Consider the following 22,968-nt stretch of genomic DNA (forward strand, 5'->3'; position numbering starts at 1 on the left):
CCACTCTATCAACCCAATCCACTCTATTCAGCCGTTTATATGCAGCATCAAGCTGATTATCAGTCGACGTAGACTAGCTCTTTCAATCCTATCAGAAATGTAATCAGATCCGGATGAATCTGATCCGCAAAGGTGTTTACATGAGACATTTTGAATCTGATTGACCTATTAATCTGATTATAAATAGAATTTTTGGATCCATGTAAACGCGGCTATTGTGGCGAGTGGAGCTGCGTTAAAGGCCTGTTCATACTCTGTTCTCGCTCCCAGCGCCGCAAGAAAAAAATGACACATCAGCTTGGCAGAACTTTTTTCTCGTATGGTGTCCGACAACTATTGTGTGATTGGTCAGAAGTGGGCGGGGTCAATGCGGAAATATTATACATGTCATATTTCATATTGAGAGGTGGGACACACAGGCCACCTCTGTTGCCTTTCTTTCCATCTCCTCTGCAGTCGTGCATAATATCAGTAAATCCTCCTCCTCCATCATGAGAAAACTGCCATCTCTGCCGTTGTTGTTGAGGTTACAGTGATTCCCACAGGGATTCCCTTAGTGCGCGTGATGTGTACTGCAGTGGGCGGGGCGTGAAGTATGAAATGCGCTGGCCTGAACGAACTTTGTTCTTGCCACCTCGAGAAAACGAAACAAATTTCCTTCTTCCTGCGGAGCATGAACAGGCCTTTCTGCACCCACGTCCCTCCTGCCTCCGCTGACTCATGTGTGTAGGAGTTAGTTACACAGCGAACCTGACTAACGGACTGTTACTTTATTCTGAAATTTACTCTCGATACCTGTGTCACTTACTGCATCGTTTGTGTAAATGCTGTTTGCTTTTAGGAGCATGTGTAGACGATCTGATCCCTGGTCAGTGCTGGTTTCTCACTGCACTCGGATTCGCGATCGATAAACTGGAGACACATTTTTTTCAGTGGTTTTTTTGATGTTGTTTTATTCTGTTGTTGATTCATGTGATGAATTGCTGTAGTTGTTATTTATTCTGCGGTCCAACAGGGTCACTTTCTGTCAGACCAAGTGAAAGAATCTGTTTTTTTATTTATTTATTCTTTTGTAAACCCAAGTTCATTCAAAATATGAAGGTGTGGACACTGTACTGTTGTTTCTTGCATTTAATTGTACCATGATGTACAGAAAACATTTCAGACTATTTTATATCGTGAATCATTTTTAAACTGTTTGAAACCAGACTTTTGTATCCGAGTGTTTTAATAGAGGAAGTGGAAGAAGGTCTGAGTGCAATACACCTGTGGTTCTTGTGTTGGAGGTTTTTCCTTGTGCAATAGTAAGACAGCAATAAACGTGGTGTTGGATTTAATGTACAGCGGCAGGTGGAGTCATTGTTGGTGGGAGCCCTGCTTTATATGAATTAACTCATGTCATGTACTTCTGAATTATATGCAATACTGTCATGCAATGTTTTTTACTACTTTGAAAATATGTCGGTAAATAAAAATCAAATCTTTGATGAAGAGTTTCCTGCTCCAGCAGTTCTCAGTTTATTCATTCATATTTCCTTCATGTAGTTTTACATACAACCTTCCTGACGGTTCTGTTTTTAAAAAATACATCCGTATGTGGCAGTACTGACTGAGAAATATCACTATATCACATCCCATCAACATAAAACAGGATATGTAACAACAGGTGGATGTAAAGTGATCCGAGTAGAAAAGTTTTCAGTTTCTTCCTTTAAATATTTACAGAGTAGGACTGAGGAGGCAGCGTGGAGCGTCGCTGCACAACAAACATTTACATAAAAAATCATCATCCCATCACTCTTGGCACTTGGTTCCATGTCCGTCTGGTATAAAGTAGTGAGGGTCGGACTGTGGCAGTGGAGCGTGACGGGCCGGTTCTGTAGTGCAGGAAACGGTCCACGGAGATGAAGTGGTCCTGTGACTGTGGAGCTGCGTGGACGTGAAAAGGTGCAGAGTCGAGTTTAAACGAGTGGTGTTCTATCGGAGGCGTCGGGTGTGGAGAGGAGCAGCGTGGGACGATGACGTGGCAGAGAGGGAGACTCCTCGGGTCAACTCAGAAAGGAGAAGTCAAAGTCAGAGAAGATGTCCTGCTGCTCTGCGGTGAGCACGCAGGGCGTCTGTGGGAGCGTGAGCACCGGCTTGAGCTGAGTGAACTCCTCGTCGAAGTTGCTGACGTCCCGCGGCGCCCTGATGACCGGCAGGAACGGAGGCTTCACCCTCTTGGCCAGGAGAGCGTTCCAGTCCAACCCCTGTCAGCACACAACACCAGGAATCACTGGCTGATTAAAACATTATACATATCTGTTTTCAAAACTTTATTTAAATTTAAATGTGTACGCCTCAAGTTTATAAACCTGCACAGAGACAGAAATGTGCTTCATGTGAGTAAATTCACACTGAGTTTGCTCTTCTCAGACTTTTTGCCTGGATTTCCACAACATCACACTCTGGACACTGGACACACTAGCTGCAGTTCCAAATTTAATTTTATAATTTATTGTAGAAAAAACTAATTTTTTATTTTTTATTTTTTTTAGATCTATCCAGACCTGGAAAATAACTACGGTAACATTGAAGACTTTGGTTCTGTAGATGTCAGAGCTCATCTACAGCTGCAAAGACTAAAACCTGCTGCTGTGATTTAAAGGAGACATATTCTTCCCCTTTTTCACATATTAAAATAGTTCCCAGGTGTCTTAAAGACATGTCTGTGACATGGTTTGGTCAAAATACGTCAAGGATCAAACATCACAGCTCTTTTTATCCTCTCAAAACAGCCCTGTTCAGAACGGCTGGTTTCAGTGTCTGTCCCTTTAAATGCAAATGAACCACTGCTTGCCCCGCCCCTTCTACTGGTACCAGGTAGGGGCGGGGCTATGCAAATTAAAAAACTAGTTACATCACTGGAAGACAACTGAGGGAACAGCTCATAAAACCACATGGATTTCCACATATGAAGCGTGCACATTACAGATTTTTTTGTCAATTCTCACATTTTACGGGCCAGAAGGCAAGACAAACACCTAAATACATCTTACCTTCAAAAAGTGATATTTCCATAATATATCCCCTTTAAAGTCAATCAGCAGTGAGTGTCGGTGAACTGAAGCTTATGTTGCTGTGAAATTAAAATGTTTGACGGGTCATGGTGCACATTATCATCAGACCAGTGTCAGACACTAGGGCTGGGAATCACCAGAGGCCCAGTAATACGATATTATCATGATATTTGTGTCTCAATACGATATTATTGCAATATTAAAATGTTGCAATAAGATGCGATATTATTGAGATTTATTTGCCTTTTTCAACTGAAAATGATGTCTGCAAATGAAAACTTTAACATCTGTTTTTTCTCAACTTTACTAAAGTCTTAGTCTGTTCAGATCGATACTTGGTGTCTGTATATCAACACAATATTGCCATCCAACATATGGACAAAATATGCTTTATCCATTTTTTACCCCACCTCTATCAAACAATGTTTTCAGACATGACACATCAGCTGCTTCTGACTGTCTGCAGAGATTTCCTCTGCTGCAAACACATCAACACTTAACTTTCTGAATCCTGAAGTAGCTTCAGGTTCTTTTAGGACTTTTATGAGAAATGAGCCATTGAGCTGCTGTTACACTGTATCACATGGAGCAGACTAACGACCTGGAAGAATCTGTGTCTCTTGATCGCCGCGGCGTCGTCCTCTCCTCCTCCCAGTCTCGTCTCTGGGTTTTTCTGGAGCAGCTGAAACAGAGTGAGAGTGATGGAGGAGGAGTGAGATCATTCAGAGACACCTGCAGCTCGGTTGAACAAACATCCACATCCACTGGGAACTGACCTTCTGAATGAGGGACACGGACTCAGGAGAGAGGAAGCGTGGGTAACGCACTTCATCGTTGACGATGCTGTCAAACACCTCCTCCTCATCATCACCTGGGAACGGAGACTGAGGGAGAAACACAGGCAGCACAGTTTTTATTTTCTCTCCTGAAACAGTCCTGGTTCTGCTGAGTCACAGTCTGTGAATTCTTTTATGAGACAACTCTTCACACTCCTTTTCTGTTCTTGTTTAGATTTTTTTTATCAACTTATATTTTGACATTTGAGATAAGATAAGATTAGATTGGATAAATATGTTGGAACCAGTTTAGTTTATTCAGTTCAGAGAATTGTGAATCAGAGGTCTTTCACTTCCCCTCAGAAAATGAACACACATTTTGTATATTCTACATGTTTGTAGATATTTTCTATTTAAAATATTTCTTAAGTATATATATTGAATCTACTGATCTGCAGTTCTGGTTTCTTTTTCTATTAATTCTTCTGAACCAAACACCAAAGCGAATTCACTGCTGACTGATCGTACTGACCTCCCCCACCAACATCTCGTAGATGAGGACCCCCAGCCCCCACCAGTCCACACTGCGGGTGTAGTTGTTGTCGGTCAGGACTTCAGGAGCCAGAAACTCTGGTGTGCCACAGAAAGTCGAGGTGCGATCGCCGTGGCCCATACCTACACACACACACACACACACACACACACACACACACAGACTCGGTCAGAGCTGATGACAGACACATCCAAGTCCATCATCCATGTTGTAATAAGTCACAGTCTGAGTCCTGTGCTGCCCTGAGCCCGAACCTGATGTCTAGATCTGTATCAACTGATCTGGAAACCACTGCTCACTGGTTGTGTGTTATAAATAAACAGTTTGCATTATACAGAGTCTGACTTTAGTTTAAAATGTCATTACCTTCTTTACACAAACCGAAGTCTGCGATCCTGACGAAACCATCAGCATCCATCAGCAGGTTATCCAGCTTCAGGTCCCTGACACACACACACACACACACACACACAGACATTATGCTACAGGCTCCCAGATGACATGCAGCCAGATGTGATGTAACCCAGCTGTGGAAGCAGCATGAGGAGGACTCACCTGTACACTATGTGGTTCTGGTGCAGAAACTCCAGACCGAGCAGCACACACGACGAGTAAAACCTGAAAACAGAAGTGAATAATACGGAGATGATGAGATGTTGAGTGTGTGTGTGTGTGTTTTGGTGAACCGTGGCTGAGGGAGGGAGGCGGACTCACCTGGTCTGGTTCTCGGTGAAGATGCTGGTGTGGATGTGGGTCATGAGGTCTCCTCCCGGGGAGTAGTTCATCACGAAGCACACGTGGTCTGAGGTCTGGAAGCAGCCGTGCAGGTTCACCAGGAAGGGATGTCGGGCGGCGTTGATCACTTCAAATATTCTCTTCTCGCACATGAGGCTGCACAGAGACACACACACACATGAAATTAATGCTGGGTAATTTATCGCTTAAAGGGATAGTTCAACATTGTGGCAAATTGGCCCATTGTTATAATCCCTATAGTCATAGCAGTAGGTTCGTTACCTATATTTGTCAGTGCAAGCTATTTTTAGAACGGCGGGGCAGAGCCGCAAGCTGCTGCTGCTGCACAAATGTAAATTTCCCCACTGTGGGACAAATAAAGGAATCTTAAGCTGCTCAGAGCTACACTACAGAGGCTAATGGGATTTCTTGGTTTTTTTCATCCAACTCATCAAATACACAATCCAACAACTCCAAAACGCACTAGTGGACAAGTTGTGACCTTCATATTCACCACGCTATGAAATAATAACGGAACGTTACCAGACACAGTTGTTTTAGAGGTAAATTCACGCAAAACCGCTGATGCGCGTTCCCTTTGGCAGCAGTTTTTCGACAAGCTGTCTCTGCATTTGCCTCAAACAACGCCATCTCATAATGTTCCGTTATTATCTCATAGCGTGGTGAATGTGCAGGTCACAACTTGTCCCCCAGAGCGTTTTGGAGTTGTTGGATTGTGTATTTGATGAGTTTGATGAGGGAAACCAAGAAATCCCATTAGCCTCTGTAGCGTAGCTCTGAGCAGCTCGCGGCTCTGCTCCGCCATTCTAAAAATAGCTTGCACCGACAATTAAAGGTAACAAACCTTCTACTAAAACTATAGGGATTATGGCAATGGGTCAATTTGCCAAAATGTTGAACTATCCCTTTAAAATGAACTGCGGTAGGATGGCAGGTTATTAAATGATGGATTTCCTACCTGTCCACTTCGTCTCGTGTCACAACGTCTCCTTTCTTCAGAGCTTTGATTGCGTAAAGTTTCCCTGACTTCTTGTACTCGGCCAGCAGCACCTGGATCAGTGACAGGACAAACAGCTGATGAGCAGTGACCCTCATGTCTGTCTGTTAATATCTGCCAGCTCTCTAAAACACAGAGGAAGCTGAGGGAGGAGACAGAGGGAACCTTCATGTCTCAGGTTGACAGGCTGCACACGTACCTTTCCAAAGTGACCTCGTCCCAGCACTGATATACAGTTGAAGTCCCCCATCTGCAGCCCCTCACTGCTTCTGCACGTGGACACACAGAATTAGCAACTGATTCAATCATTCATTAACCAGTTTCACAGATGTCATATTTACTAGTCCTGGTACAATTTTTACATTATCACCTGATCGCAATCATTTCACATAATTTGTTTGTTCTACTTGTTTTAGTTTCTGTAATCTAAACTCTCTATATGTGAAGCACGTTGGTCACTTCCTGTTGTTTCGTAGAAAAAAACTACAACAGCTGTCAGCGCAGATCAGAGCAGAAACCATGAGTGGGAGGAACCTGAGCTAAATTTAGAGTCATAACAACAACCAAAACCTTGCCCTGTATATTTGCCTAGCCTGGTCACTACACATGAAATAAGTTTGATTCTTCCAGGAGGTGAAGAGAGAACCTCCATGTTCCCACTGTTTGACTTACTGTGGAGCTGGACGGATGGAGGGTTGTCTCTTTGGCTTTGGACTCTTGTTCTCACCTGGAGACTATTGGATCAGGAGGTGAAACAGGGAGAGACATTAACTGACACATCAGACCTGTTTAATCAAGCCGCTCTCAGTGATGATGTCACTCAGTGTTACTGTGGTGGATGAGCTCACCAGTGGAGAGTCTTTGCTGCTTTTCCTGGAGCGATGTGGAGATCTACCAGACTGATCCACGGAAAGTTCTCTGAGGAGAGAAGAGTTACATGGTGGTGATGATGGTACAGTCAAAGCATCATGTTGGTCAAATTACAATATTATATATACTTATTTCTTATTTATGAAGGGAAAAAAACGACCCATAAATAACAAACATCTCATTATTATCTTGTTTATGATCTTAAAGAAGGCAGCTGTTAGTTTGGATGTGGTCTCTTGTCTGAAGCAGGTGCTTTAAGAGCTTCAGCCATCTTTATATTTATAGGACAAGAGCTTCTCATACTGTACATCCTCTGAGTAGCTACAGTGACCCCAGAATGAGGGGATGGACCAGAGCTGCTGAGCAAAGATGTGATAGGAACAAGAGTGTTATTTCTGGTGAATAAAAGAATCAAGACTGATGCTGATCTCAGAACATTTCTACTAGACCGGCCAGTAAACAGATGTTAAAGGGGAACTTTGCAAGTCCGGTCGTTTTTTCACAGTTTTGGTAACCATCCTCCTGGTTATGTGCATTTGTTTACAAAGAAGCGAGTAGAAAGCAATCCATGGGGCAGTGGATAATGTTATTTATCATATACGATGTTGCGATGTGTATATTTGCTTAGTCTTATCTTTCATTAAAAAAAGATGATGGGTTACGGGACACAAGTCACAAGTCTATTATTTATTTTTCCTTCACAATTACTCATAAGCTGTTTAATTAAGGTAATACAAGAGTGTTATGGTTGGTGAGTAAAAGAATCAAGTCTGATGCTGAACTCTGAACATTTCTTCTAAACCGGCCAGTAAACAGATGTTATTGATGCTAATGTTAGCAACGCAACAGCTAAACTTTATTCTAAAGATTTTTTTTCATCTTGAAAAACTTCATGACTTTGCCTTTAAAAACATTTCACATGTAAAAATAACTCTTAAGAAGGGAAAAGAGCTTGTTGGGGACGATGAATCCACATTTGGTGCTCTAGTGAATATTTGGGGCGGCAGGACAAAGTGTGTGTAACTGAGCAAAATTAACTAGTGTGTGTTGAAGGACCATGTCACTTAGCGACACAGCGAGACTCACTGATTTGTTTTAATAGTTCGTGGAGTCGCACGCAGTCCTTGCTGGGAGGAACCGATTAAATGTTTCAGATCTATACAAGGAATTTTGTAGACAAAGAAGAAAGAGAAACACTCCATAAAAGCATTGTGTCGAAATGTAAACTCTGAAATACAGGTCAGTGGAAACCCGGCCGTCCACTGGAGTCACATCCTCTCTACTCTCAGTAACATGAGTGGGTCCGAAAAACAGCCTCGAGTCATAGTGGAGAGCCACACAAAGATGTTAATGAGTCAGTGTTGAAGCAGCTCTTTCATGGATGTGTTTCTGGGTCACGGCGTCCACAGAGTCCTACCGTGACTGGCACACGGCGCCACTGTTGGTGCCTGGTAATGGAGGACTGAGGGGCTCCAGGGAGCTGCAGGGGGGCAGGATGCTCATCATCAAACGACCCCACGTGGCAAAGTTCATGTTCATCTGGGCAGCACGTAAGAAGTCCTTCCCTGGATGGACGGAAATAAAAAAAAATTGAAAATGTTATTTGGAGAATTATTTACATTGTGCTCTACAGCGCAAATGTACGCACCATAACTAAGTGTAAAGAAATGAGGCAAAACAACATGAACATGAACAAATGTTCCTGCCTTTTTCTTTAGGGAATATCCTCCTCTGTCTCTGGAGTTTGGATCGCCGCTCGATGGCAGGATTGATGAATGTCACCTGGAGATGAACAGAACAGCTGATTCAGGTTGGATTCAGTGGAGGTGCTGGTCCAACACCGGAGATAAACATTAGAATGAAGCAGATTTGAATGTTTCATTTCTAGAACGATAATATTGAACGAGCTTTGTTATCGTCCTGCAGTGATAACTTTCAGTCTAATTCTACAGATGCAGACGTAGAGCTGAAGGTAAGGAACGAGAGTGACACCTCGATGAAGAGGATGCCCTGAGGCTCCAGCTGCACAACCATCCCATGTCTCCGGTTGTCCAGGAAGTCCTCCAGTCGCAGGAACTTCACCCCGCTTAACGCCCGCCAGTCTCTCCAGTACACAGCGATCTCCAGCTCCCTGGACTGGACACACACACACACACACACACAGATAAGATAAGATAATCCTTTATCCGTCCCATGATGGAAAAACACTAAGACACCGTTACAAATACTCACATATTTAGCAGCATATAAGAATATAATATAATAAGAATATAAACTCTAAACCATTAGGGCTTTTCCCATATGAATTACTGAAAAGTGACCTGATAGGTGAGATCGCTGAGCACAGCATCTCTCTCCTACTCTGTCCCACCACATCATGTCCTGTTGGTCCTCACTGTGCTGACAAAAAATGCTCACAATATACTGAAGGGATGCTGTAATACAGGAAAGTGCTAACAGGTAGATATTAAATTCTCCTAGTTGCATCATTGTGAAAACATATGAACAAAAACAAACAAACAAACAAACAAACAAACAAACAAAAAACTACTTAGCCTTTGAAGAAGTTAACTACAACTCCCAACATGCATTTCAGAAACAAACATCTAATTACTGAGCTCAGGAGGAAACAGTGCTGAAAATTGAAATTAAAATGAAATCTTTTCACATTCTGAAGAATTTCAGATTGTTTCAGAAAATCACATACAGTAACAAAGTGTTTTGATTTTTGTCTAACTCTCTGTTTCCTCCTAATGTTTAAATCATTTAATTTGAGGATTCCCATAAAAACAAAAAAAAACAGGAAAGGAAAAACAGAGTAGAGAAAAACATCTGGCTCCGGCAGCTCCTCACAGTCACACCACCTAATCCTTCATTTCCCATGATGCAACTCTGCCTCCTTCATGCCTTTCATACTCTGGTTTATACATTATTCTCTGAACCAAAGCCAGATAAATCCCTGCTGAGGCTGTCATGCTGAGATCATGCACCTGTTTCCACAGGTGGTGACATTTCCCTCATGACCAGTCAACTGATCCGTGTGAGTAACGACAGCGACTTGAATGAGAGAGAGAATGGGCGTTGGCGTTGGGTGGTTCGGTGCTAAAGCCAGGTCTTCAGCAGCAGCACGGTGCCTCAGACCAGATTAGAGCAAATATCAGAGGATTAGTGTTGGATTACACGAGACTATCAGAGACTCAGAGGAAGATAAAAGTCAGAGCTCTGTGCTGGCGGCAGATGTTGGATATTAGAGGTCGCAGAGCCGACACGCTGACCCCTGTTAGTTTCACCATGAGACTGAGCCGCACTGACACAGAGGTGGTGATGACACGAAGACAAAGAGGTAGTGGTAGTGTTACTAATGTGCTGACAGATTAGAGATCAGATCAGCTCAGCTCATAACAGGAGGAAAACACATTCAGTAACTGATTAATATTTTCAAACTGAACATATTAACAATAACAGTGATGATACAGTTTGATGAACTTAAGACTTTTTAACATCTCTCCTGTGTGACACACTAAAACCTGCTCATTTCTACATATGGAAGAGAAAAGGTGAGTTTAAAGGAAACGTATGGTTCCTGTTTTCTTTTCAAAAACACAACACATGTTTACCGATCACCTGCAGTTAAATGTTTCAAATTTCAAATTGTTTTTTTTTCCTTTTTACTTTGTTGTTATCACATTGTCTGAGTATTCTGTTTTATGTTTTGCTTTTTGTTTTTTCAGGTTTTTTAGGTTTAGAATGGGCTTTATGCACAGCTCCACTACTTCCTGAAATAAGCCAGCTCTTTTATTTCCTGTTTTACATTATTGGACCAACTGATTAATCCAGGTGTGCCTGACCATTGTTGTGAGGTCAGAAAAGAAGAAAAAAGAAAAAAGAATGACTGTGTGGGTGGTGGGTATATCTTGTGACAGCCTTGTTTTGTATTTATGTTCTGTGATCTGTGAATGTTTCTGGTGGTTTGTATGGAACGTCAAACAAATTTCTTGGAAAGCACAAAATAAACTTAATCTAATCTAATAGAGGTTGACAGATTTGAGTTTTAGCTGTGAAATTTATTGTGAAAAAGTCTTTTAAATCTTTTCACACTGACAGTTTGTGTTGAGAGTACATCCATCCTTCAGCCGTACCACTTTCTTATTACAAGAACAAAAAACTTGCTTTCACTGGCAGATTTTTCTACTTAATTCAAGTGAAGATGTGTTTGAAACAAGTTAAAACTATCTAAAAACAAGTTAATTTTTAAGGTGATGAGCCTTATTTTAAGTGTAAAGAGAATAGTTTTGACAAGAAATGAGGCAAATATTCTTGGAAAGATTTTGAGTTTTTGCAGTGTGGGTGTGAAGTGGGGTACAGCTGGACAGGTGGCCTGTCCTCACATCCCGTCTACAGGCACTTTACATCACCAGTTAACCTGCATGTCTTTGGGCTGTGAGAGGAAACCCAGCAGGCTCAGAGAGAGCATGTAAACTGCTGCTGTGAGGAGACAGTTGTGACCATCTCACGTCCTGATAAGAGCAGAGGAGCGCAGTGATCACTGAGCCGTGTGCAGCTCGGGCTCAGCTGTAATCAAGTGAGAGTCACTGACCCGTTCCAGCTCGATGCTGAAGCTCTGGCCCCAGGCCTCTTTGCCCAGCTGTCTCCAGTGTGTGCGCCCCACGATCCTGTTGTCCAACTTGAGTACGGCGCTGATCTCCGCTGACACACAAACACAAAGAGGCAAACTTATACACACACTGCAGCTACTGAAGGGAATAAAGGCTGTAATAGACTGTGTAGGTATTTTAAGTACAGTTAGCTGCTGTAACATCACACACACATACAACAGTCCCTCTGAAGAGCAGATGCACTCCACTGTGAGCATTGTACAGAAGACGGCAGAGCTCATCTTGTGATTATCTATAAATATCTATATAAATAAAGCTCCACATCTCCCTCCATAAGAAGATATAGTTGTAGATTTGGAACCAAAAATCCTTTCAATCTAGTTTTAAATCTCCATGGAGCTCTAGTAACAACAGGCTGATGTTGTCCAATCAGAGGAGAGGAGGTTGTGAGCCTCATTTCTGTAGCTCTGGAGCAGTAAACCAATAAATAAACCACTGATAGTAAAGATGATGATGATCCACAGGTAAGATCTGAACTGTTTCAGCTTCTGTCACATCAGCCTGTTGTATTTTAAATTATTGTTGTGATCTATGTGTTGTAATCATGAGATAGTTAGACATAGTTATGAGTTTTAGCTTCAACTCTTAGAGCTGCCTCTATGAGAACACATCAAACTCTCCTGTGACAGATATTTCTAACTGGCAGTAAAGACTAATGTCATATCTGAACTGAATCAGGACCTAGTGAATCTGAACTGAACTGATTTGGGAGTTAAAGGTGTCAGGTTAACACTGAATGACAATGCAACAACATTCCACTTGCCTACACACAGGGAATTAAAAAAATTAGCTTAGTTGGGTTTTCACTTACAGGACAGTTCATCAGACTTGGTGGGCTTGCCATTGGTACTGCGTCCTGATAGGCCAGCTCTCACCTTCAGGGACTTTCCTTCAGACGTGTTTGCAGGCGCGGCCGAGGCACCGGTCAAACGGCCGCGGCCTGGAACCGACTCCAACAGGTCTTGGCAGCCCATCAGACAAACTTCTAACCGACCTAAGGAACAGTATTTAGATCATCAGTTCACTGCTGTGCTAATGCAATGCTGTTGTGATGACGAAACCAGAATCACAACCTTGTTGTTGTGTTCACCCAGAGTCATGTGACATATTAGTCTGAGATTTTGTCATATATGCTGTGTTAAGTCTTTAAAGGGGACATATTATGGAAATATCACTTATTGAAGGCTCTTCAACATATATCTGGGTGTTTGTCTTGCCTTCTGGCCGCTAAAATGTGATAAATGACAAAAAAAAATCTGTAATTTTCAGGCTCCCTAGGTTGAAATCCATGTGGTTTTACGAGCTGTTCCCTCAGTTGTCTTCCAGTGATGTAACTAGGACTCAAATTTGCATAATATCACCCCTACCTAGGACTGGTAGAAGGGGCGGGGCAAGCAGTGGTTCATTTGCATTTAAAGGGACAGACACTGAAAGCAGCCGTTCTGAACAGGGCTGTTTTGAGAGGATGAAAAGAGCTGTGATGTTTGATCCTTGGGGTATTTTGACCAAAGCATGTCACAGACATGTCTTTAAGACACCTGGGAACTATTTTAATTTGTGGAAAGAGGGCAAAATATGTCTCCTTTAATGGGTAAAAAATGTTTTGTGAGGTCACACTACACAGTCACGTTTGAGCTTTGACCACCAAAATCAAACCAGTTCGTCCTTTAATCCAAGTGAATGTTTGTAACAAATTTGAAGAAATTCCAAGACTAAACATCATGTTGAAGAACAACATGCTCTGACTGCATGGACGCATGGAGAAGAGTTAATCTAAATATTGGTAACAACCTGTTAGACTGGCTGGTTTGAAGAAGGAGGAGGACGCAGCCTTGGACTTGCTGTTTGGTGTGCCGTAGGAAGGGAAGGTCCCCGACAGTAACTCCTCTTTGATGGCGGCGTGATAAGGGTGGTCAGAAGGCAGCTCGCTCAAACGTCTCTCCAGGGAGAGACGCAACAAATCCACCTTCTGAGACGACTCCTGCATCCGCGTCTGAGCCTGAGGGATACGACAGGAAAAACTGATGAGCACAGATGGACTGAGACATGGAGAGAGAGGGATGAGTGGGTAAAAGTGTCCAGCCTGAATCAAACTGAGGATGATTTGGTTACATGTTTGGGACTTTTGGGGTGCAGAGTGGGAGAGACGGTGTGTGAAAGGTTTAATGTTTGTGGCCTGACTTTCAATCAGCTGTCCATTTGGGCTTCTCATATGCCCTCTGTGTCTGTGCACAAAGCTGGACTATCTAAATCTCTCTTGAGTAAACCTGGATTAGTTCAATCTGAACTGCATTAGTGGAACGACTTGAGGCTTAATTTGGGGATGGTGCTAGTTTAAGCCTGGCTTTTTCAGGTGATCTTGGCTTTCTTTAGCTTTAACACCTCCCTGGATCAGTTTGTCCGGCTCTGACAATAAAGTGGTTTATAACGACACTCCTCAGGGTGCAGCTTCAGGGTGGGTGTCCATGTAGTCCATTTCCTGAGCACTAGCTTCATTTCTGTATCGCCATAGAAACAAAACCCCTGAGCAGGTCTTTCAGTAGAGGGTTTAGAGGACAAGGTGTTCCTCAGTGCCGAGCCCTAACCTTAACATTTGTGAGCCAGCATTAAACCACTATATACACTGAGTAACAGTCTTATTGTTTCATTGTAAGTTTGCATTATACTTTGTGCAGCAGTTAGGAAAAACAGGCACAGTTTCTGGTCTGACTGGCTGCTGGAATGTGCCACTTCCTGTTGAGGGAGTTTTAATTTCATGATGTCAAACCAGCAGCCTGCAGAGAAAAACTCAGGTTGGCTCCAGACAAGTTGGTTTATTATCTACAAAAACAGAGATTGTGATTCCAGATTCGATCTTGATTAAATCAAAAGTTAAAAGCTACCGTAAATCAGATTAGCCGGTTTGCAGACACAGTGATAATCTGATCCCCTGGTCACAGACTAATACCTGGTGTACACACCTCTGCCAGTATGCGGCGGTCCTGGGTCTTGCGCCCACTCAGCTGCTTCACCACATTCTTGGCGCCTTCTGCGACGGCCGACTCGATCTTCATGTGGTGCATGAGCTCAGCCACTCGCAGGTCCAGAGGACTGATCATGTCCAGAGTCTGACCTGAGGACAGGCAGAGGAAGACAGTCCAGCAGATTGTTTCTAACAAACAAGAACTTCAATGGATCCCTCAACACATGCTCTTCTTTACTTCAACAGGATTTCCATTTTTTACTTCCTTGTAACCACTAAATCATAGTAATTACATAGTGACACCTTTATTGATAGTTGTACTGGACAAACAACAACAACTCCATGCTGTTAAATGTATCGGTACAGAAATTACTGTTCTAATTCACACTCTGTCGTCCTAATTGTGGATTTAAAAGTAACAACTCACTAAATTACTTATGGTTTAAATTGTCTGAGCTCATCCAAAGCCACTGGCTGCTTTTTCCAGGATTTAGGGTGACACGTCTCTTATGTGGGATTAGTCACAGTTAAGTTTCAAACACAGTTTCAGTGATACAGTGTGTCCCACATTTAGACTTCTCTTGGGTGCAGTATCTAAGTATATTTGTGTAGAACTTCTCACAGAGAGGACTCACTAAGTGCTGTACGGGTTGAGGTACATACAGGTAAAATATAGTAAATACTAAGATACAAAATCATACAGTAAAATAAAATAAGTGTGGTTGATTTACCATGTGTGCCGTCCTGCTCCTCATCTTTGGCTTGGTTGACTTTGATGATCTGCATACGCAGCAGCTCAATCTTTGTGCGACTGTCCTGCAACATCTGCTGGGCTGACGACAGCATCTTCCTGTCCTGGAGAACAAAACGCACAACTCAGGAAGAATCAAAGTGGTAGAACAATGCTAGTACTTAGAGCTCCTTACTGTGTGTGCAGATATCATATTTTACACACAGAGTAATTTATTAAAAACTAATTTTTACAACCTTTAGAACACTAAAAGAATAGGAAGGAAAAAAACAGGAATGAGTTCAGCATATGAGGTGTGTATGTGTATTTACATCCTGGTGTGGACTTAAACATGAATACACTCTAACCCACAGAGGAAAAGTGAAGTCCCCATGGGTGGAGACTGTTTCAGTTAATTTGAACATAGTTTTAGGATTACAGTTAGAACCACGTTTAGGACTTTTGACCTCTCCTTTGGGCCCACTTACTTTAATAATACGTTTTTTTTATATTTACTTAGTATATATGTTAATATTGGTTACAGCCATGTCCTTGTTTATATGAATTATTATTTTCTTGGTTGTCTGTCTTTCTTTGTTGTTATTATGGTTTCTGTTTTCATAAATATTATGCACTAGATTCAGAATAATCCATTAACATTCCTGAACACTACCTGATAAAAGTCTATGCCTGTGCCTGTGCATGTTGTGTTTTACACAGCTTTACCATCACATAACCTGACCTAAAGTTGGAATAGGAGCTGAAGGTTAGGATCATGTCAATAAGTTCAAACAAGTTGTGATGAGATGTGTGTACTCATGGCCGCCTTGTTGTTACCTTAAAGGAGCTGTTGGCGTAAGTCTGGATCATGTTCTCAGCCCCCTGCTTGACTTTGGTCTCCATGGTGAGCTGCTTCTTCAGGGTCCTGACTCGACTGGCCAGCGGTGACGTGACATCTTCCCACTGACACGACTCTGGTGACTGGTTGTCTTCTTTCTCCACAGAGCCTGAGCACAAACAGTCACATGGTGGACCTTCAGTTCAGTTTATTGTTACAGACGGTCATTTTTGTGAATGCAGCATCTATTCACAGGGTGAATGTTTTTTATACTGCAACACAAACCTGAAGTAGTGGTGTGCATTACAGTTCACAACATCCTTTTGATACCATGATGCACCATTTTTTTGTCTAGAATCTTCCAAATAAACTCAAAATGCATTTAAATAATCAAATCACCATGACGCACTCGGCTGGAGCTACTGAAAGTTAAATATTCAAACTGGAGGGAAATTGAGCGGCTGTGTTGTTGCTGTTTTGTGTTGGTGCTGATATTTTTGTTAAAATTGTACAACAATTCCATGTCCTAGAGCAAATGACTTACTCAATCTGACTGAGATCTGGGTGAAAAACGATGGCAGAACTGGCATGCTTTGGCCAGTGTTTATGTTGTGTATGGGTATTTTGTCTTTCAGATATACAGATCACCCCTGGACCTCAAATTCATGTAATTGTCCAGTGTTTTGTGTTTGTCTTTTGTTTTACCTTTTCATTTCCTGTACTAAAATAAGAAAACTATCTATAAATAAAGAGTTTATAATAAAAAACATAAACATTTGCAGATAATGTAAAAGAAATCTATGATTAGTTAAGATACAACGTTGTTGTTTTTTCTTTCTTTTTTTTCTCTTCCTCTCTTGTACTTTGGGTGGCTTTAAGGTTGGCGAGGTGCCAACCAATGCCTTTGCCCGTACTAGTATTTATTTTATTTTATTTTTACATATATTCTTTAACCATTTTTAACTTTCTTTACAGTTACTTTTGCGTCTTGTCTGTCAGTGTCCTTTTGAGTCATGTGTATTGTCTGTATGTACACCCCCTGTGCTTTGGAATTATTCACTCATGTTCTTTTCTTCTAACTTGAAAATTGAAATAAGATTTTGACCAAAAAAAACAAACAAACAGATACAACATTGTGAAGCAAAGGTAATATTTAAACCTGGCTGTAGTAAGGACAGATTGAAGCAGTATAATCTCCGGTTGGTTCTCTGTACCTGTGCTGCTGTCCTTCTCCGTGCCCATGGACCGGGCGTTGAGCTCCTGCAGCTCCCAGTGCAGCTTGTCCAGCTTGCGGCTCGAGGCCTTCAGCTGACCCTCCACGTCGGCCGCGCTCTTGCGGCTGGTGACGGCCCGCCGCAGCCTCTCGGCCGCCTCCTTGATCTTCAGCTCTCTCTGGATCTCCTGCCTGAGCAGAGTGCGAGCATCCTCCAGACGCTGCTGAAACTCCGGGTCCAGGATGTCGCCCTCTTCCAGGCCCTGGAGGTTACCGCTCTGAAAAACACACAGCAGCTTCTGATCAGAGTCGGAGCTTTGTGGTAAATGTAGCTGTGGAGTTTATATCATATACAATGTTTACAGTCTGTATAGTTACATTTACCACAGTCTTTTATTGAGAATATGCAACAGGAGCAGGAGCAGGCTCAGTGGGGAAATGCTGAGAAGATTTGCTTCATGCATTTGTGAGTAAATCTATAGCCTGTAATTAAAAACACCAGATGCTGCTGCTCTGCAAAAACTGATGTTGCTTTTAATTTTTTACTTCTGTAAGTTTACAGCTTTTCAGTCTCTCTCTCAACTGTGATGAATCAATTTATTTTTCATCCATTTTTTGTTTTCTTACAAGTTAACCCATGGACATTTAAATTAACATTTCTAATCTAAAATAAGTGCGCTGCAGATGGAGCACAGATCTATTTAAACAATGTAAACAAAACCCGCTAACACCCACTAATTAGTGTCTTATTTGTTACTGTTGATTAAATTCTCATATTTTATCAGATTAAAAACTAACAGGCTTTCTATATCAGCCGTGCGATGGCCTGCTGTCTGCATATCAGCAATTGAAAAACCCTTATCAGCCGACCATGAATGCAAAGGGAAGAAAGTCCAGCGGTACTGAGGAGCTGACACCCTCTACAGTACAAAGGTCATCGCCCACGGTTTCTACCAGACTAACTGCTATAAGGTCGAGGGCGACCATCTTCATCTTCATCTGTAATTTCAGATAGTGAATGGAAATGAGGCGCAGCAGGCTTCACTGCTCCATGCAGGATGTAAACAAAGGACAAGCAGCTTCCACTGAAAGAAAGTTCAAGGCAAGCAGGATGTGACGGTTACACTGATCAATACAAATGATGAAACACCGCCCCCTGGTGGAGGAGCTTCCACTATAGGGAGCTTTGATAAACTTATAACATCTAATCTAAGAGCTGATCCAGGATCCTTTCATCACTTTGCTTAATATTGTGAGATATATCTAAACACAAGATATTGTAGTATATTGATGTACAAAAAACATCAGTGATAGACAAATTATTAGTAATGAGATCATGACTGTACCGTTTGGAACTAGATCCAGATGTGGAATGACCAAGTCTGAGTTTTACTTCTTTTTTTTTAGCGATTAGTCTGTTGTTCTGTTGATATTTTTCATTGTATTGATTATTTTTCTCTTCAACACATTAAGAACAGTTGTTATCATCAAAACGCTAATATAAATTCTGAGAGTCCAAAGTGACGGCTCAAAGAGTCTTGTTCTGTTCAACCAACAGTCCACTGACAGTCATCTGGTCAAGGTTTCTGCTTGTTGATAGGAAGTTTTTTCTTTTGTCCCGTCACTGAACATCAGCTCATGATGGGAATTCTTCTACCTCTTTAATAAAAAAGAGAAGAGAGTTCAGTTTAGACCTGCTGAATATATCTGAAATAACTTCTGTTATTTGGTCCTCCTATATACTTTTTTGTGTAGATTAATTTACATGTATACATAGTGTGGAAGCAAAGATGTGGTGTTGGTGGTGTAATGTTGTGGGGAAGTTAGCTCCAGATTCACAGCTTCTCATTCAGCCATTCTGGGGAAAAGTGATGTAAACTTAAGTTTCACTAGACTGATATGGTATTTTTGTTATCAATCATCAAGGTTGAAGTCCCAGCACTTTTATAAACCAGACCATTTACAAATCAAAGCTTAATTCACAGTGTGAGCAAGAGAAGCTCCAGCTGCTCTGGCCTCATCTATAATCCTGCACTTCTGCTGAGATCATCTATCTCATGTTCTCTTACCTTTGTCTTGTTTCTGTCAGGCGTATTGAATGACCTGCGTGTATGATAATGCGCTATACAAATAAATTTGCAAATTTGCCTTGTCTTACTAGAGCCAAACAGACAGGTGTGGCTCGCACACCACTGTGCTTACATACACCTTAGTTACACCTCTGGCTCTCATGTGGCCGCATATCCACTTCCTCCTCCCTCCATGTTCCCTGTGGTGGTCCCGGACAGGTCCACGCTAAAGTACATCTGATCCAATCTAATGTATTGTCTGGTTCTATCTAATGACACAATGATCTTTGGTGAAGTTCAATCTTCCAGTTTTGTCTCCACCCACCCTCATTTCCACAGAGACTCCTTGTGTCAGAAGCTCTTCCTGCCTGTGTTTCAATGTGAGGTTTTGTAAACAATAACTTGGCCTGGTGTCATTTGTCAGGTCATCTGCTGCTCCCTCTGTTATTGGTAGCGTGGTTCTTCCTGTTCCTCCTAATCACTGCTGCAGCTGTGTTTTACGGCACGTTCAGTATCTACTCAACAACTCCTGCAGTTCTTCTTTTGAACAAAACTCTGTCTCTCGCCTCTGTTCATCTTGTCCTACAGCTTCATCATTCTCTTTACCTGGCTGGGACACACCTTTACTGTCGTCTGTTTCAGAAGGAACACAACTCAGCCATTAGTCAGCTTGTTATTCATTTCATCATTGCATGAAGAATTTCTTTGGAAACCTGTCTTTGACTGCATCCTACGCTAACACCTGCTGCTATCACGTCACTTCACTGCGTTTACATCTTGTCATTTACCACACTGTCTATTGTGTCTCTTGGGTGTAGTCTGGATATCGACACACCAGTAATAATAATAAAGGTTTTATTAATCTGACATGATGTTTTAAACTTTCTTTATCTTCTATGAGAGGATCCAGTACACACTTGAGACTAAGTAAAGGGTTTAGTTAAGGTTTTTTAATGCACTTTATTAATGGTTAATTTATGGTTAAATTAAAATTCTCAGTACAGCCACTAGTAATATCCAATTCACAGGAGCTCCAGTTCTTTGACATAGGTACAAGTTATCATAACATGCTGTCAAAGATGAAGTATTGCGGTGCTACAGAGAAGTCCTGTCCCAATATAACCTATAAGGGAACATGTTTGTTTGCATCACAGTATATTTCCTGTATCAGTCCATTTAGTTCAGAAATCTTGGTTTTAGTGGCACTGAGACTTTAATTAAGATGTCTTTCACAGTCTGACAGCCATGAGTGGTTCAAAATGAAACACTAACACTGTGTCAGTCATGATGTCACTGCAGTCTCAGGTTGTTATTGAAGCTAAACTTCTGCTCTGAGCTCCACTTCACTGAATGGGACGTTTTTTGTGTTTGCTCAAATCACTTCCCAGCTTTAGGAGACAGGTACAGGTGAAACAAGTGTCGTTCTAGCTGAAACCTGGAGGTCTAAACGGTGCTACAGAGCAGGTCAAGTTCCCAGGAGCTGCTGACAGCCACAGAGTAGCCAAACTATGAAACAGAAACGAGACAAACAGGAAAATCCAGCGCGCCTCCCTCAGCGAGGCAGCGGTTAGCGTCAGGTCAGAGCTGTTAGCAGCCTGACTCTGTTTACCTGCAGTTTAACTCTTTTTTTTTCCTTCCGCTGAGACTGGACGAGCCGAGGCGGAGCACATACCTGTAGAGTTACACCTGACATGGTGGCTGTCAGCGGCCGGACATTCACACGACGTCAACGGCCGCTCCGGCTACCGACGACCGCCGCTCCCCGTCCGTCCGGTCAGAGAGTCGGTGGCTGAGCTCCAGCAGGACGGACACGGCTCGGCTCGGCTCGGCTCGGCACGGTTAGTATAGGTCAACTTTGACAGGAGTGTGTGAAATTCAACGTCTGCTAATGCCGCTCACAGCCTGGCCACGACCCCGCGGCGCTGACCCCCGTACACACACACACAAACTAACTAACCTGGGGAAAGTTTGAATCGAGTTGAACTGGGGAATCACGAAAAACTGACGTCATCTGACCACAGCGCGATTGGCTGGCAGAGCAGGTGAAGGAACCAATCACAGTCGAGTATTCAGTGCACCTGCCGAAGATGTTAAGTTGAGTTCACCTGAGTGAGTTCTTCTTACACTGTTTGAACAGAAAAAAATAAATGTAGATAATGAATTTAATGAACATGTTTACATGATTACAAATGTAATCTGTATTTGGTCTATCTGTTAATTTAACTTTTTTATAAAAACCAAAACGACTGCGGTATGCGTTATTAAACAGGTTCTTTAAAACCTGCCTATTCTGCTGCTGTTAATGACCTAACGTGTTCTTAAGTAATGGACTGGACAAACTGGTTAAAAACCTTCAACAGAACTCCAGCTGACATAAGCTTTTATCTCCAGACTGTGGGCGGGGCTGTTGGGCTGTGGGCATGTCGTGTAAAGAAAAAGTATCTAGCCTACTTTTTGTCATGTTAAACACATAAAAGAGGTGGGAGTGGAAAAGAAGAGATGCCAACAACAGGAAGACAGAAACACACATTGACACCATCCCTATATGTTTTTTAAAAATCAAAGTGAGCATGAGGCAAAATAATAAAGTTGGATTAAATCGCAAATTATAATGAAAATAAAGTAAAGTAATAAAATAAAACTGCAAAAACAAAGTTAAGTAAGATGAAATTAACATTTTAAGAAGGTTGATTAAAATCACCCATATCATCAGACAATATTGATGTGTGAATATGTTCCTCCTCGGATATATTCACATTGTTTGTTTACTTACTGCAATGAATGGACGGATGTCTCCCAGACTGGATCTCAGAGTCTGACCGTGGGATGAATCCAGATCCACAGACCTGGAGTACAGCAGTCAGGTGTAGCCTACTTGAAGTGGAGACTCTTATTTTGAATGCTATGGATCAACTATGAATCCAAACATTTCAGACCGTTTACAGCTGTAAGGGCTTTTAAACACATTTGCATTACAGTCTTACAGTCTGTAAAAAGTGGTCATGACGAGTCACAACAACGTCTCTCCATACTTGAGTGGGTTTTCTCTTGGTGCTCCAGTTTATTTTCACTAGCCTATCCGTTCTTGAATAAAGTACAAAATATCAGTTCTTGAATAAAGTACAAAAACAAAAAACAAAATAAAAGCATTTTTGTTTAAATGTTTTTCTTGCTTTTGTTACCATTTATTGCCAGAATTTCCACTACAGTGCAGTACAATAAATGAGTCTGTAAAGTCATGTAAGGGCTGATGGGAATTTCATTATGTGAAAAGTATACAACAGAAAATTTAGGGTTTTATTTAAAAAAAAAAATTATTTACAGTCAGGACAGATTTAAATACTGACCTGACAATGGCACCAGGGTCAAAGGCCAAAGTTAGTACAGTTCATTGAGAAGGGACCATGAATATTTGCAACACTTCTCAGTTCATTCAACAGTTGTTAAAATAGGACCAGACCATCTCCTT

At 41.9% G+C, this 22,968-nt stretch overlaps 1 protein-coding gene across 1 annotated transcript; it reads right to left on the reverse strand.

The window, feature by feature from the left end:
• Positions 1-1,485: 1,485 nt before the first annotated feature.
• Positions 1,486-21,435, reverse strand: pkn3 (protein kinase N3). Its single transcript, XM_085794085.1, has 22 exons — positions 21,172-21,435; positions 17,432-17,708; positions 16,217-16,386; positions 15,381-15,504; positions 14,648-14,799; positions 13,479-13,686; positions 12,499-12,681; positions 11,609-11,718; positions 9,004-9,147; positions 8,718-8,793; positions 8,429-8,576; positions 6,990-7,059; positions 6,814-6,875; positions 6,341-6,410; positions 6,103-6,194; positions 5,103-5,279; positions 4,944-5,006; positions 4,755-4,831; positions 4,368-4,510; positions 3,836-3,943; positions 3,661-3,741; positions 1,486-2,249 (listed from the first exon to the last, which is right to left on the reverse strand). The coding sequence occupies exons 1-22, from the start codon at positions 21,190-21,192 to the stop codon at positions 2,049-2,051; spliced, it is 2,757 nt and encodes a 918-aa protein (XP_085650211.1). The 5' UTR covers positions 21,193-21,435; the 3' UTR covers positions 1,486-2,048.
• Between the last annotated feature and the right edge of the window lie 1,533 nt (positions 21,436-22,968).

This window comes from Trachurus japonicus, chromosome 12 (genome assembly GCF_045865225.1).
Source record: "Trachurus japonicus isolate A0001 chromosome 12, Traja_1.0".
In the NCBI taxonomy this organism is placed as follows: Eukaryota; Metazoa; Chordata; class Actinopteri; order Carangiformes; family Carangidae; genus Trachurus; species Trachurus japonicus.

Bases quoted from the DNA above. Each gene is read 5' to 3' on its own strand.
- pkn3 (XM_085794085.1), bottom strand. From the start codon at position 21,192: ATGTCAGGTGTAACTCTACAG. The intron at 17,709-21,171 runs GTATGTGCTCCG...TGTGTTTTTCAG, and splicing joins TGTCAGGTGTAACTCTACAG to AGCGGTAACCTCCAGGGCCT. The intron at 3,742-3,835 runs GTCAGTTCCCAG...ACTCTGTTTCAG, and splicing joins CCGTGTCCCTCATTCAGAAG to CTGCTCCAGAAAAACCCAGA.